Source organism: Parambassis ranga, chromosome 5 (genome assembly GCF_900634625.1).
Source record: "Parambassis ranga chromosome 5, fParRan2.1, whole genome shotgun sequence".
Classification (NCBI taxonomy): Eukaryota; Metazoa; Chordata; class Actinopteri; family Ambassidae; genus Parambassis; species Parambassis ranga.
The window spans coordinates 18,811,179-18,823,006 of NC_041026.1; the positions used below are offsets into that span (position 1 = coordinate 18,811,179).

The 11,828-nt window shown below is 40.5% G+C and overlaps 2 protein-coding genes across 3 annotated transcripts; one reads left to right on the top strand and one right to left on the bottom strand.

The window, feature by feature from the left end:
* Positions 1-165: 165 nt before the first annotated feature.
* Positions 166-5,015, bottom strand: rassf1 (Ras association domain family member 1). 2 transcript variants are annotated; one of them, XM_028406360.1, is made up of 7 exons: positions 4,834-5,015; positions 3,234-3,741; positions 2,200-2,324; positions 1,177-1,281; positions 815-1,103; positions 619-734; positions 166-527 (listed from the first exon to the last, which is right to left on the bottom strand). In XM_028406360.1, the coding sequence occupies exons 2-7, from the start codon at positions 3,532-3,534 to the stop codon at positions 378-380; spliced, it is 1,086 nt and encodes a 361-aa protein (XP_028262161.1). In that variant the 5' UTR covers positions 3,535-3,741; positions 4,834-5,015; the 3' UTR covers positions 166-377. The 2 variants fall into 2 exon arrangements, with proteins under 2 accessions (XP_028262161.1, XP_028262162.1); XM_028406361.1 differs by lacking the exons at positions 2,200-2,324; positions 3,234-3,741; positions 4,834-5,015 and adding an exon at positions 1,362-1,628.
* A 1,894-nt stretch (positions 5,016-6,909) lies between these two features.
* LOC114436817 (mitochondrial intermembrane space import and assembly protein 40-like) lies at positions 6,910-11,645 on the top strand. The gene is made up of 6 exons (XM_028407293.1): positions 6,910-7,295; positions 7,379-7,416; positions 7,626-7,794; positions 9,366-9,437; positions 10,074-10,172; positions 10,254-11,645. Exons 1-6 carry the CDS (start codon positions 7,163-7,165, stop codon positions 10,556-10,558), a joined length of 816 nt encoding a protein of 271 aa, XP_028263094.1. The 5' UTR covers positions 6,910-7,162; the 3' UTR covers positions 10,559-11,645.
* The last annotated feature ends 183 nt before the right edge of the window (positions 11,646-11,828 follow it).

An 11,828-nucleotide genomic window follows, 5' to 3' on the forward strand; every position in this document is an offset into this window, starting at 1 on the left:
GATTGAAGTGCAAACTTTAAACTAAAAACTAATTACTTCTGTGATAGATAGGAGACATGTCAAAGGTGTAAAACCCACCTTTTGCCCATTCACAGCTGGGATAGGTTTCAGCCCCCTGTGACCCTGACAGGGCAAAGCACGTTAAGAAAATGGATGGACAGCCCCTACAATGTTGATTTTTAACATCTATAAATAATCCAACCAAGCAGCCTGATTTTTAAAATGAGAACTAATACTTTATGTTTTGATCCAGTGACCTGATCAGCAGCTTTATTATAAATCAGAAATCTTCAGTTACAAATCCATAATATTAATTCATTCCCTTTACATTGCTGCAAATGTTTTTATTGATTCATGATACTATCAAGGACCAGAGGTCAACCAGGAGTTGTTATTCGCGCCATGGCCCGCTTCATCATTTCTCTTGCAAGAGCGTAGCGCTTCACAATCTGCCGAACATGCTCCTCCTCCTCACGCTGAAGGATTCGCATAAAGTTGCACAGCTCAGGAAAGCTGAAAGCATCCCACTACGGAAAAGAAGCGTGTGACTTCAGAAACAGCACTACACACAGGACATGCAGTTTTTAATTTTCCTTTAACAAAATAATGTAAACTTACATTTACGTCCCCTGTCTCATTCTCTTTCAAAACCAGACTCAAGACTGTTTCATCAGGGCCAGCACGCAAGCGCAGATAGAGAGGACGTTCATCATCAGACACTTTACGCATGTACACTGGAGGAAAAAGAAGCAGAGCTTCAGAATGAGAGTTACTGTTTTGTTTTCTAACACATACGTCATATCCAGACTCCTACCTTGACTTTGTTTCTCCGTACGCTCAAACAAGGCAAACTTTGCTGGGTTGTCCACCACGGTGAACTTATTGAGTAGCGCCTCAATGACTTCTCGTACCCGTGTCTCGGAGCTTATGTGTAGGTGCTTCGCAGCATCTTTTGGGAGGTAGAAGGACGTCCGCCGTGTCATCCGTCGGCCCTGCTGATCCTCCTCCTGAGTTAAACTGTGGCTCCGAGGAGGAGGGAGGGAGATGGGACGAACTAACTGAAAGTGGACCTTGATGAAACCAGTGTAGGACCCGTCTTTATTCTGCAAGGTGGAGAAAGAGTCTTATGCAGTATCAGTTCATGCAGCTTGGTTATTTTTGCAGGGATCCACTCACATCCACCATGTAGAGATTACTGTTGATCTGAGCATTATACTCCTTGACCTTCTGCTGAACCTCACCAACAGTTAACTCTCGTTTCTCCGACTCGATCGGTTCATCCTGATGAGAAAAGAGCACTCACAATAACAACACAGAGGCAGAAACATCTGAGGATAAAGACGGACAAGAACCATGGTTACCTTCACCTTTGCGACCTTGTGAAAAAAAGATGTATATGCAGTGAAATACAGCTCAGGGTCCACGCTATCTTCGTGGTTGAAGGATGTGCTGCCCCAAGTCATCTTGAAAAGGATTTTTCTGTCATTGCTCCTGTCTCTGAGAATATGCTCTGGGGTTGTTGAAGGTTAGCGGGCCTTCTGTCTGCTCCGCTAGCAGCTCTTTTGACCTCAGCATTTCCATTTGCTCCTCCCTGACAATATAACCTCACAATGATGTCTCGAAGGCCAACCCACTCCCAGTGAGCTCTGACCAAATTATCCAAAAAGACTTTCCTTGAAACCATGACCCAAAGTGATGTTTCTGCACTCTATGGTTCCCTGAGTGTAACTGGCTGAGGAAAAAAGCTCAAGTAAGATCATTAAGAAGCATGACACAATGATGGTAACTCAGCCCCGGGTTGGATGGGATTGAGAAACATTCATATAGAGAGCTTTATTTATGTGAGGAGCTGTTCTGCTTAGTGGACAGCAGTCTGAAACAAGGACAGCTGTTTCATTGTTTAAAGTTGTTAAGTTCCCTCCTCCTCTCCGCTTTCTCCTGAATTACTTTCTGTATGGATGACTCAACAATGAGTAGGTAATAAAATTGGTATCTCTGTTGACATATGGCACAATGATGTGGAGTGGACAGCAGTGGGTAATCTGGTAGCCTCCTTCTGCTTTGTCTTATTTGAACCACACTTCATTCTTATTCCCGGTCAAATCAATAAGATACCCTTGTGTGTAGTAAGAAAAATAATTAATAATCTATAAAGCCTCCTCTCTAAATGTAGTATCAGTACAAAGTGTTGTTCTTTACCACATTTGTGTCTGTCTCAAAGGAGTCCTCGGAGAAGTCTTCTTGGTCTGCTAACAAACTTCCATGTGTGTTGCAGTCCAGCTGGATGAGCGGTCGGCAGCGGTAGTGACAAGTGTAGCTGCAGTCTAAGAGAGTGAAAAATAAAACTTTAGAGGTTAGGTTAGGTTTATGCGTAAAAGTCAGCAGCTGTATTTGACTTTTAACTCAACAATCTGTCCCTCTCATAGTTTCATATAAATCACCATACTGAGTCCAAGGTGAGACAAGCAAACACATTCACATGATGTTTGCCAGAGCTTCCTCCAGATTAGGACAAATGGAAAAACTCACATCCTACATCCTGGAGGTACAGGAATGAGGAGGGTAAAGAGTGTTTCTCAGCTCTTTTGGACATAATAACAACAGCTGATTGAGAAGTTTGTGGCCTAGGTATAACTTCGGTGACACACTTTTCAATCGGCCTATAGGAGCTGATTTAGGATTTAATTGTTAATGTTATTGATTTATTTGACTTGAGCACTTAAGATGGACAGCCCAAATGATTTAAATTGTCACTTCAGCTTCACCATCTCTCTGTGGCTGTTAAATTAAATCATTCAAAATTCAGGAGATTTATTCCCATCATGCAACAAGAGGAATGTGATAAAGCACTCCACTCATGGTACTGCAGTATAGGGCACAAAGAGTTAAAATACAATAACTTAAAAACCTAAATCTGAAATGACTGCGATGTAGCAGTGTATATGTGAACAATATGAAACTGAAGAATTACTGTCATTGATTAAAAATGGTCAAATTATTACTAAAACAAATGCATTGATATCTGCTACTGACAACAGCAGGACAGTGTGAGTGAGGGACCCACACTGATAATAAAGTATGGTCATCATAATGTGAGGGACCATTAGCCAAAATATAATCCCTGCAGAGACAGTGCTTATTTGCTTGTTTTGGTCTTTGTATGGGATTACTTGACTAAAAAAATACATACAGATTATCACCATCCTCTAAACCCATATGTGGGAGCTACTCACTGGTGCAGCGTAAACTCTGCTTGTAGAGCCCCCAGATGAATTCTCCACACAGGTCACACCAGGTCAGATGTGTGTAACTGTCAGGTTGGAAGTCATGACCCAGGCCGGCCTCTCCTGCGTGACGGCCGGGGGCCTCAATGCTCACACTGTCTCCAACCAGACGGACAACGTGGCAGTGACCTGGCTGATCTGGGTTTGAAGGCGGCAGCAGCGGCAGGGCTACGTGCCCAGGTGGAGCAGCCAACTCGATGGAATCATTCACACTGAGGTCCTTCAGCTCGATCAGCTCACACTTAGACATCCTGTCCTTGGTGCAGATACTGACATGTCAGGGGGCACTCGCTGTCCATCAGCTAGGATGAGTGTGATGTATGTGGTGCCCTAAGCTGGGACAGCAGAGCAACATGTGCCTCTTTGCATGTTTTGTGATTGTCAGTGTTGATCAGTCAGTTTTCTGGACTCACTTCTCTTGTGCAGAGAAACAGGCGGCCTCTTAAATCCTTAGTAGCTGTAGGACAATTAGAAATACAGTTAAACATAAAGGCAACTTCAGTCTGTTATATGACTGTTATATTGAATGTCTGAATGAACTGGAAATAAACAAGAGATTAGCTTTTGTTATCTGGTGCCAGGATTCATACGATTATTTTAAAATGTGGGACAAGATGACGTGTAATAATCCTGTGCAATCCTGGGACAGCTCCTACTGTTTGTCAACTGTTTGTGTGAGACAGAGAAACAAAACTGCACGTTTCAGACAAAACACTCAACAAAGTGGGTCAGCAGCGCCTCATTCCCTGAATTCAAAGCACCAAATGAGTCATTTAAAGGAATTGTTTCAGAAAAATACCAATAACATCAAAGCAAAGAAACATTTAAATGCACTATATGCATAAAGACTACAACAGCTACAGGTGCTAAACTGGTCCTAACAATACTATCCCTATTTCTACTGGACCTACTGGAGAGTTCCTCAGGTCTGCAGATTAAGATATTTTTTTTACGTTAAATGGGCATCTAAAATCACATGATCTAATAGGAGGCATTTGTTTGCACATCAGCTAACTCGTGTAGCCTTCGTTGAACTCGAGCTTTTCTGAACTACAATAGAAAAAGTCTGAACTTCCTCCACTGGTGACACACATGTCAACAACAAGCCGAGCTGCAGAACCTGATATGCTGCATTCATCTCAGGATGCATTCAGGGTCAAATGTTTACAGGTGGATCTGAAACTTGGTTGAATTGGCGTCTAAAGGACCCGCACTGTGACTGGAATAAGAACAACCCGGACCTCTATCTGCCAAGTGGGTCACCACACTCTATTATTCTGTTATTCACACGGGGCAACAAGAGCGCATTGTATCCATCCCTGCATTTTCCTGTCGCATCGCTTTATTTTTTAGTCCTGCGTGTTTTTGGGTTTAAAGACAGATTATTCTGACATTGCTCATTTGTTGCAGCTCTCTCTCGCTGCCTGTCTGTAACGGGACAGCCCGGTTTAATCCTGTAGTCAGAAACAGGACGTCAAACTCAACAGTCAGAGACAGCGGAGCTAACGTTCAACTTTGTGACAGACAAGCTGTGAGAAAACAAACTTACCTCACCGCAGATCATCGCAGAGCAAATCTGGAGGCTGAAGGCAGGTTGTCGTTGAATTAACAGTGAACCGTCCCTCTGCCGAAGCACGCACTTGAGTTTGCGCATGCACATTGTGAGTGTGGGATTACTGTCTAATCCCACATGTGTATTAAAGTGCACTGAGAGAAGAGGCACCGCTGGAGGAATCCCCTCACAAGCCTGTTTGTAAGTAATGGTGGTAAACAACACAAATAATAAACATACTTTATACAAGAATAATTTTTACAGTGTTAAAAAGTAGGCTGTTTACAAATTACAAATAGCCTATCAATAATTATATGGTAATAAAATAAAAATAAACAAATCAATTATAAAACAATGTGATGTGAGGTTATTAACAGCCCTTTGTTGATTGTTAATCCGCTTCTTTAAGGGATTATTGTAGAAATCCAAATCAATAAATATAATGTACAATCTGTCAATAAAGGTGTCTTTTTAGGCAGAGTTTTGATTTTGAGTAATATATATGTATGTTTTTTGTCTAAATAGCTGCATGAAATCTCATTATAACAATAACTATAGGCCTACTCTTAATCACAGGCTGTGTTCTTTCTTGATGATAATAGACAATAAAGTGTTTAATCTTTAAGTAGGGGACATTTGGAAAGTGTTCAGTGGGGGAAAAGCCTTGAGGCTTAAATATGGCAAATCAAAAATTCACTATAGCTACATACAGTAAAACACGATGTTCAAGCTTTCACAATGAAAACAATGAAACAATACTTTAGACTGGAGCTCTAAAGGGACCAATGCAAAAATATGTTTTTATTAACAGAATAAAAGCCATATAATATTGTGATGACTCAAGTGAAGGAAAACAACAGTGTGGATATCTTCCATTATATGTCCTGCAATTAAATGACCCAAATATCAGCAGTACTATGTTATTGGGCATGTAGCTGCCTTATATATCTGGATTATTATAAATCATAGAACTCATAACATGTTATACAAAATCTACTCACAAGTGTTACAAACACATTTACAAGTTAAATCTGAATCTGAAAAAAGCTCTTTAGTTCATGTTAATCTATTACTGAACTTTTTTATGCACTAAAAATGGCGCATGCCCCCAGTTTGCTGCATGAAGTTTGGGTGTCATAATGTGTGAGACAGAGACAGGCAGTCAGAAACAAGACAAGCACGAATGAGAAAGCTGTTATTTTGTGTGTGCCTCAGTGTGTGGAGGCCCTGCAGAGTCACAAGCTTATTACAGAGTAACTGGAGCACAGTGTACAGCTGACCAGTGTGTGTCTGTCTGCAGGATGTGGAGCTGCTGGTGTTAATTAGAGGTATTACATAAAGTACGCTGTGCAACATTTTTGAGGCATTTAAAATAAAACCTTTCTATATTAATCAGGCAATCAAAGAGTGTGTCCTAAAGGCACAAACATGTTCATTAAGGAGTCCGGAAAACGTTTATCACCGAGTCAAGTGTGGGATTATATGCCGGGATTGACAGCCCCGAAATAATCAGAAGAAGAAATTATAAGTTCCCTACAATCCACTGGCACGTCGTCGCTGTCGTTTTCAGTGACAGGACGTGTGGCCAGTGTGTTGCTTTCCCTAAAAGCCCGTGGGTAATCCCTCCAGAAGGCATCCACGTCAGCCAGGAGCTCCTGCATGCAGATGACCAATAAACCGAGGCAACTTCCGGTTTCAAAATAAAAGTTTTAAAACGTGGTATCAACGAGTACTGCTAAAATGTGGAGTCTAATATGTAATAACCGAGTAAAGCACAGTCTGCGCATCTTGTTCTTGTTGAACGCCAAATGATCACAGTGGTGTTAAAAACGTTTAAATACAATCACATATAAATCTTGTTTATCGTACAAGATAAGGACAGTTCCAGGTGTTTTTTAATTTATTTATTTTTATTTACTAACCATAACCCTTATTTATTTTAGTTTTATTTTTGTATTTTTTATTATAGTAAACGCACATTATTCGTCATAATCAAGATTTAATTAGTTCAGAATAGATATTACAACGTGTAAAGTGCTTTATTTTGAAAAATCAATCCGGAAGTGTGTTTTTTGTTTCGTTGGCGACACATCAGCACAGAGCAGCTGAGCAGGCTGGCGTGTTTGAGTGTTCGTGAATTTTTTGTAACACAGAAACTCAGTTATGTGACGCTTACCTGCCGCTCCGGGCTCCTGTAGACGTGACGTCCTCTGTGTTAGGATGAAGCAGAGCAGCAGGAGGAAGTAACGGACGAACTGAGATCACTTCCGCGTCTCATTGATTTAAACTCTGGCTGCAGACTGTCTGGCTTTGATAACATTTAAACATGGTTCACAGCAAAGAGAGTGAATCTGAGCCGCGGATCTACAGGTTCACCAGAACAGCTTCTGCAGTGCTGACCCACTTTATCTGCTTTGTCTTCACGGTATTGATCACATTTCTGTCTCGTCCCGGTACAAGTGAGTGCTCCTAATAGATTTTCATGTCAGTGCGCCTTTTTGCACAGTAGCCTGTGTGTTAATGTGTTTCTTTTGTTTTTCAGGCTTGTTTTCTTGGCATCCCTTCCTGATGACGCTAGCTGTAAGTAAACTGAAAATGATCAGCTGTCAACACATTAATCAAACTTCCAATTTTCTATTTTAGCGCTTGAACAGTCAGAGGATTAAATAACTGATAGAATATCAGAATGTTTTATTAATTTAAAAATATTAGTAAGTAAAATGTAAATGACGCTTTCAAAATGATGAAATTTGTACTTGTCCTGAACCATTTCTTTCGTTTCCTACTAGTTCTCCTTCTTCATGACAGAAGCCATCCTCCTCTTCTCACCTCATGGCTCCCCCATAAAAAAGCTTTCACACAAGACCAAGGGCCGTGTCCACTGGATGCTGCAGGGCCTCTGTGTGTCCTCTGCAGTCCTGGGCCTAGCTGCCATCTCATACAACAAACACCTGAATGGTAAACCCCACTTCACCTCCTGGCATGGCCTGCTGGGCCTGCTCACAGTGTGTGTGGTCTGTGCACAGTCTTTGGCTGCTGTGCCTCTCATTTATCAGTCTTTAGCCAAAGGCTGGTCCCTCGCCAAGCTCAAACGCTACCATGCAGCATCCGGACTCCTCACCTACCTGCTGGGCAGTGCCAGCCTGCTCCTCGGCCTCTGCTCCGCATGGTTCAGTGCATCTGTCAGGGATTACACCTGGTACCTGACAGCACTCTGCCCTGCTCTTAGTGCCTTCATTGTAATGAACCAAGTCTCCAGAGCTTACATTGCTAAAAAGCGGTTCCAGTCCTGACAGAGGACTTAATGGCCAGTGACACAACATAAGCAATGTTTGCCCGAGAGATTGCATTTTTTTATTTCTATCAAGATTGATCCTGAACTGATTTCTACAGCAGCACCCGTTTAGCTGCATAGTAACCCACATGCTAAGCAGATCTAGCTAATAAACAAACCTCAGAGTGGAGACCAGCCAATTTTACTAGAGAATTTGGACCTGTTTGGTAAACATCAGCCTCACCACAGACAGCTCACTGATGCAATAATATTGAGCAAATTTCTCACCGATGGTCTAGACCATAGTTTCAGGTATATTCTATATATGCTGTACAAAAATACTTGAAACTGACCTGTTCTTTGCAAATCTTAGTTGAATAAAAATGAATAAATTTGTTTGTATAATGCAGAAGGGGTGATGGAAACTTTACAGTCGTATTGGCCACATTGCACTATTGCATACTGAGCTGTCTGCCTAGTTTTACTTTACTATTACAGAGTGAGTTATTGGGGATATTAGCATTAAATATTAGTCATTAGTCATTGGACCACACACCAATGGAAGTGTGAAAATTTCCAATTTATACACTGTAAAAAACAAAAAACACAAGTTTATCCAAGTCTCTGCTGAGAATGAGACACTCAACTCAAAGAGTCTTCAGCTAAGGAGCATCTAGAATTAGAGTTTTAGTGGGAGACATACTTTTTTGTCAATTGTGACCAGCTCGTCAGTGAATTTTCCACAAAAGAAAAAGAGATGGAAAATCAAATGCAACAGTACGTCAACTCAAAACTCAACTCAAAACAAATTAAAAAAAAGAAGTAGAGGAGAAACACGATGGGGAATTCTATGGATATATCAGATAGAGTGGGCTTAAACCTCCACAAAACTTTGAATCAAATCAACAATATAAAAAAAAATATTTTTTTACAGTAACATTCACTTCCAACAGAATTTAGTTGAACAAATGATTAAATAACACACGACATGTTTGAAGTGGGAAAACCAGCGCTCCCACGGTAAATAAATCGTAATAATTTAAAGAATCTATTGGCAATAACTAGCACATTTTTATGTCATTTTTGACATGAACGTTAGGGGGCAGCAACGCCCCATGCAGCGTGGACTTCACCGGAAACAGAAAAGAAGAAGAAACTCCTCGCTGGAAGCAGCCGTTTCAGTGAGGATGAAAGAGATGCTTGCGATATTTCTATGCATTTTGTTATGTGTCACTTAAAGGCGTAATTTTCACAGAGCTGCCTGTAAATCAGAAGGAGAAAGTGAACCTACCTCAGCGTGAAGAAATGGGCTCGGTCAAAGAGGAAGGTAAGCATGCTCTGCTAACTGAAGCTAACTTCTGGAGAGCTCTGAAGTTTAGCCCAGGCTGAATAAATAATACAGAAATGTCAATGTCAACGCAATAATAAAGCGTCTCAACGAGGTTCTTACTTGAAAAAGTGAATTAGGGCTGTTGGAATGTGTAAGTGTGTATTATGATTGATATGAGTGTTACGCACCTGTAACCATCACACACTTTAACCTTGACCTGTAGCAAGATGTTGAACAACAGGCCTGCAACCTGCACTTTTTGTTTGATATAAAGTTTTTATGAACGGCTGTTAATATGATCTATAATATTGGGGGTAAACGTTTTATATAGTCAGTATTCTATGTTTTTAAACAGATTACATTGTTAGAGATTAAATGTTTTCCAGCATAGCCCTAACTGGTGAGATCCCCAAAAAAATCAGTATCTATTTGTATCCCCCAAACTTTATAAATGTTTTAGTTAATGTGACAGTTAACTCATTGATAAATGATTAATTACCATATGTGCAGTTTCATTGATTAAGCTCATATCTACAACGGTGCTCAATATACTTAAATACACAATAATAATAGGTGCTGTTTTACAGATGAGAACAACAGTTTTATTGCCATGTCTTTCATTTTACACCACAGGTAAAGATATAATAATCTTTGTCACCAAAGAGGACCATTCGACACCCAGCAGTGCTGAGCTCGTAGAAGATGATGACAACGACCCATATGAGGAGCGAGGTGAGGAGCAATTAAACAACCAAGTTCATCCTGTCATCAGGCTAAATTGTAGCTGTGGGTTAAATGTCCTCTCTCAATTAGGTCTGATTCTTCCCAGTGGGGAGATCAACTGGAACTGCCCCTGCCTGGGCGGGATGGCCAGCGGCCCCTGTGGGGCAGGATTTAAAGATGCCTTCTCATGTTTCCACTATAGTAAGGAGGAGGTGAAGGGCTCTGAGTGTCTGGAACAGTTCAGGGCGATGCAGGAGTGTATGCAGCGTTACCCAGAGCTCTACCCACAAGAAGAAAAGTCAACTTCACAAGAACCTTCAGGGTCAAACACAACATCTGTTACTGAGCAGGACTCTAATGCCACACCTAACACAGAGAGCTCAGTGGAAAGTTAATAATATGACACAGCCCTGCTCACACCTGACAGTAGCATTTCTAGGTTGATCAGCATGTTTAGTTGGGAAACGAGATCCACTCAGAAATGCAGTTTATATTTTCATTATTAAATATTGCCACAAGATCCATTTAAAACAGTTGTATCAAAAGCATCAGAATACAGAATCAGCACAGTGGCAATCGTGAGGTAACAGTGTATAAAATGTAGACATTGATTTCCATATCCTCACATTTTGTAGCGATTACTAAAACAACAGTAAACGAGCAAGCAAGCAGACAGGGAGGGACACTCAGCTACATAGTAAATTGCATTCAGAGATGCAGTTTAATGGCAGATGTAGACCTGAGATGTGTGGCAGGTGTTAACAGGGTGTTAAAGGAGGTGAACGTTCGTGAGATTTAGCCATCCCTTTATTATTTCTGTTGAAAACAAATAAAACAATATATATTTAAATACATTTTCAGGTTAACACGGGATGCTTTTTTGTCACTGTGGAAGCTGGATGGTTTAATACCTGCAATAACCTAGCATACATTCAGTTTAACCTGAACATGGAGAACCCTGGAGAAACGGATGACTATCTTTAGTGTTTTAAATTCAGACTCTCCATTCCTGCTGTTGTGCTCATCCCGAGCTGTTTTACATAATCTTGTAAATGCAGATTAACAGGACCAAGTTTAGTAACACACTGAGGTGCATAATATATGTTCTTTGTTCCATTCTGTGATTTGATAAAGTCACAGACTCTAAGGTTACAGTAAACTGTACATGTTTAATTTTCTTTCTCTGATATCAGATTTCATATATGTCTATTATATGCTTTACAAATATTGTATATGTCACTAAAAAATTAGCAGAATTCACAAAGTGTGAAGAATGTAGTAAAGAGCATTAGTGTAGCCTGTGTTTCCACTGTTACCCTTCCTCCTGTGGAACTGTGTCCATCCTGCTAATTTATAACCCCACTCTAAACATTTACCTCAACTCAACAGGAACATCTGTGGATTATTTTGTGTGCAGCACACGAGTGATTGAGTCAAAGTGAATATTGTTGATAGTTTTATAATAAAAGACATTACACCCTTTTGGCTTGTGAGATCTTCTACATTCTTTTAAATTGACCTTAATTCATTAAATCTCACCTATACATTATCTGTAAAGTCTGGCATTACATATATAATTTACTATTCTGTGCTGACCTGTCCAAAGGATTACACAAAGACTACACATTTGTGTAACATGTCTATGCAGCAGAGGTCAGAGGTCTT

Excerpts from the sequence above, each read along its gene's own strand:
- rassf1 (XM_028406360.1), bottom strand. The coding sequence starts at position 3,534 with ATGTCTAAGTGTGAGCTGATCGAGCTGAAGGACCTCAGTGTGAATGAT. Across the intron at positions 735-814 it reads TACGGAGAAACAAAGTCAAG|TGTACATGCGTAAAGTGTCT; the intron begins GTAGGAGTCTGG and ends TTTTTCCTCCAG. Across the intron at positions 528-618 it reads ATGAGACAGGGGACGTAAAT|TGGGATGCTTTCAGCTTTCC; the intron begins GTAAGTTTACAT and ends TCTTTTCCGTAG.
- LOC114436817 (XM_028407293.1), top strand. The coding sequence starts at position 7,163 with ATGGTTCACAGCAAAGAGAGTGAATCTGAGCCGCGGATCTACAGGTTC. Across the intron at positions 7,296-7,378 it reads TCTGTCTCGTCCCGGTACAA|GCTTGTTTTCTTGGCATCCC; the intron begins GTGAGTGCTCCT and ends TTTGTTTTTCAG. Across the intron at positions 7,417-7,625 it reads CCTTCCTGATGACGCTAGCT|TTCTCCTTCTTCATGACAGA; the intron begins GTAAGTAAACTG and ends GTTTCCTACTAG.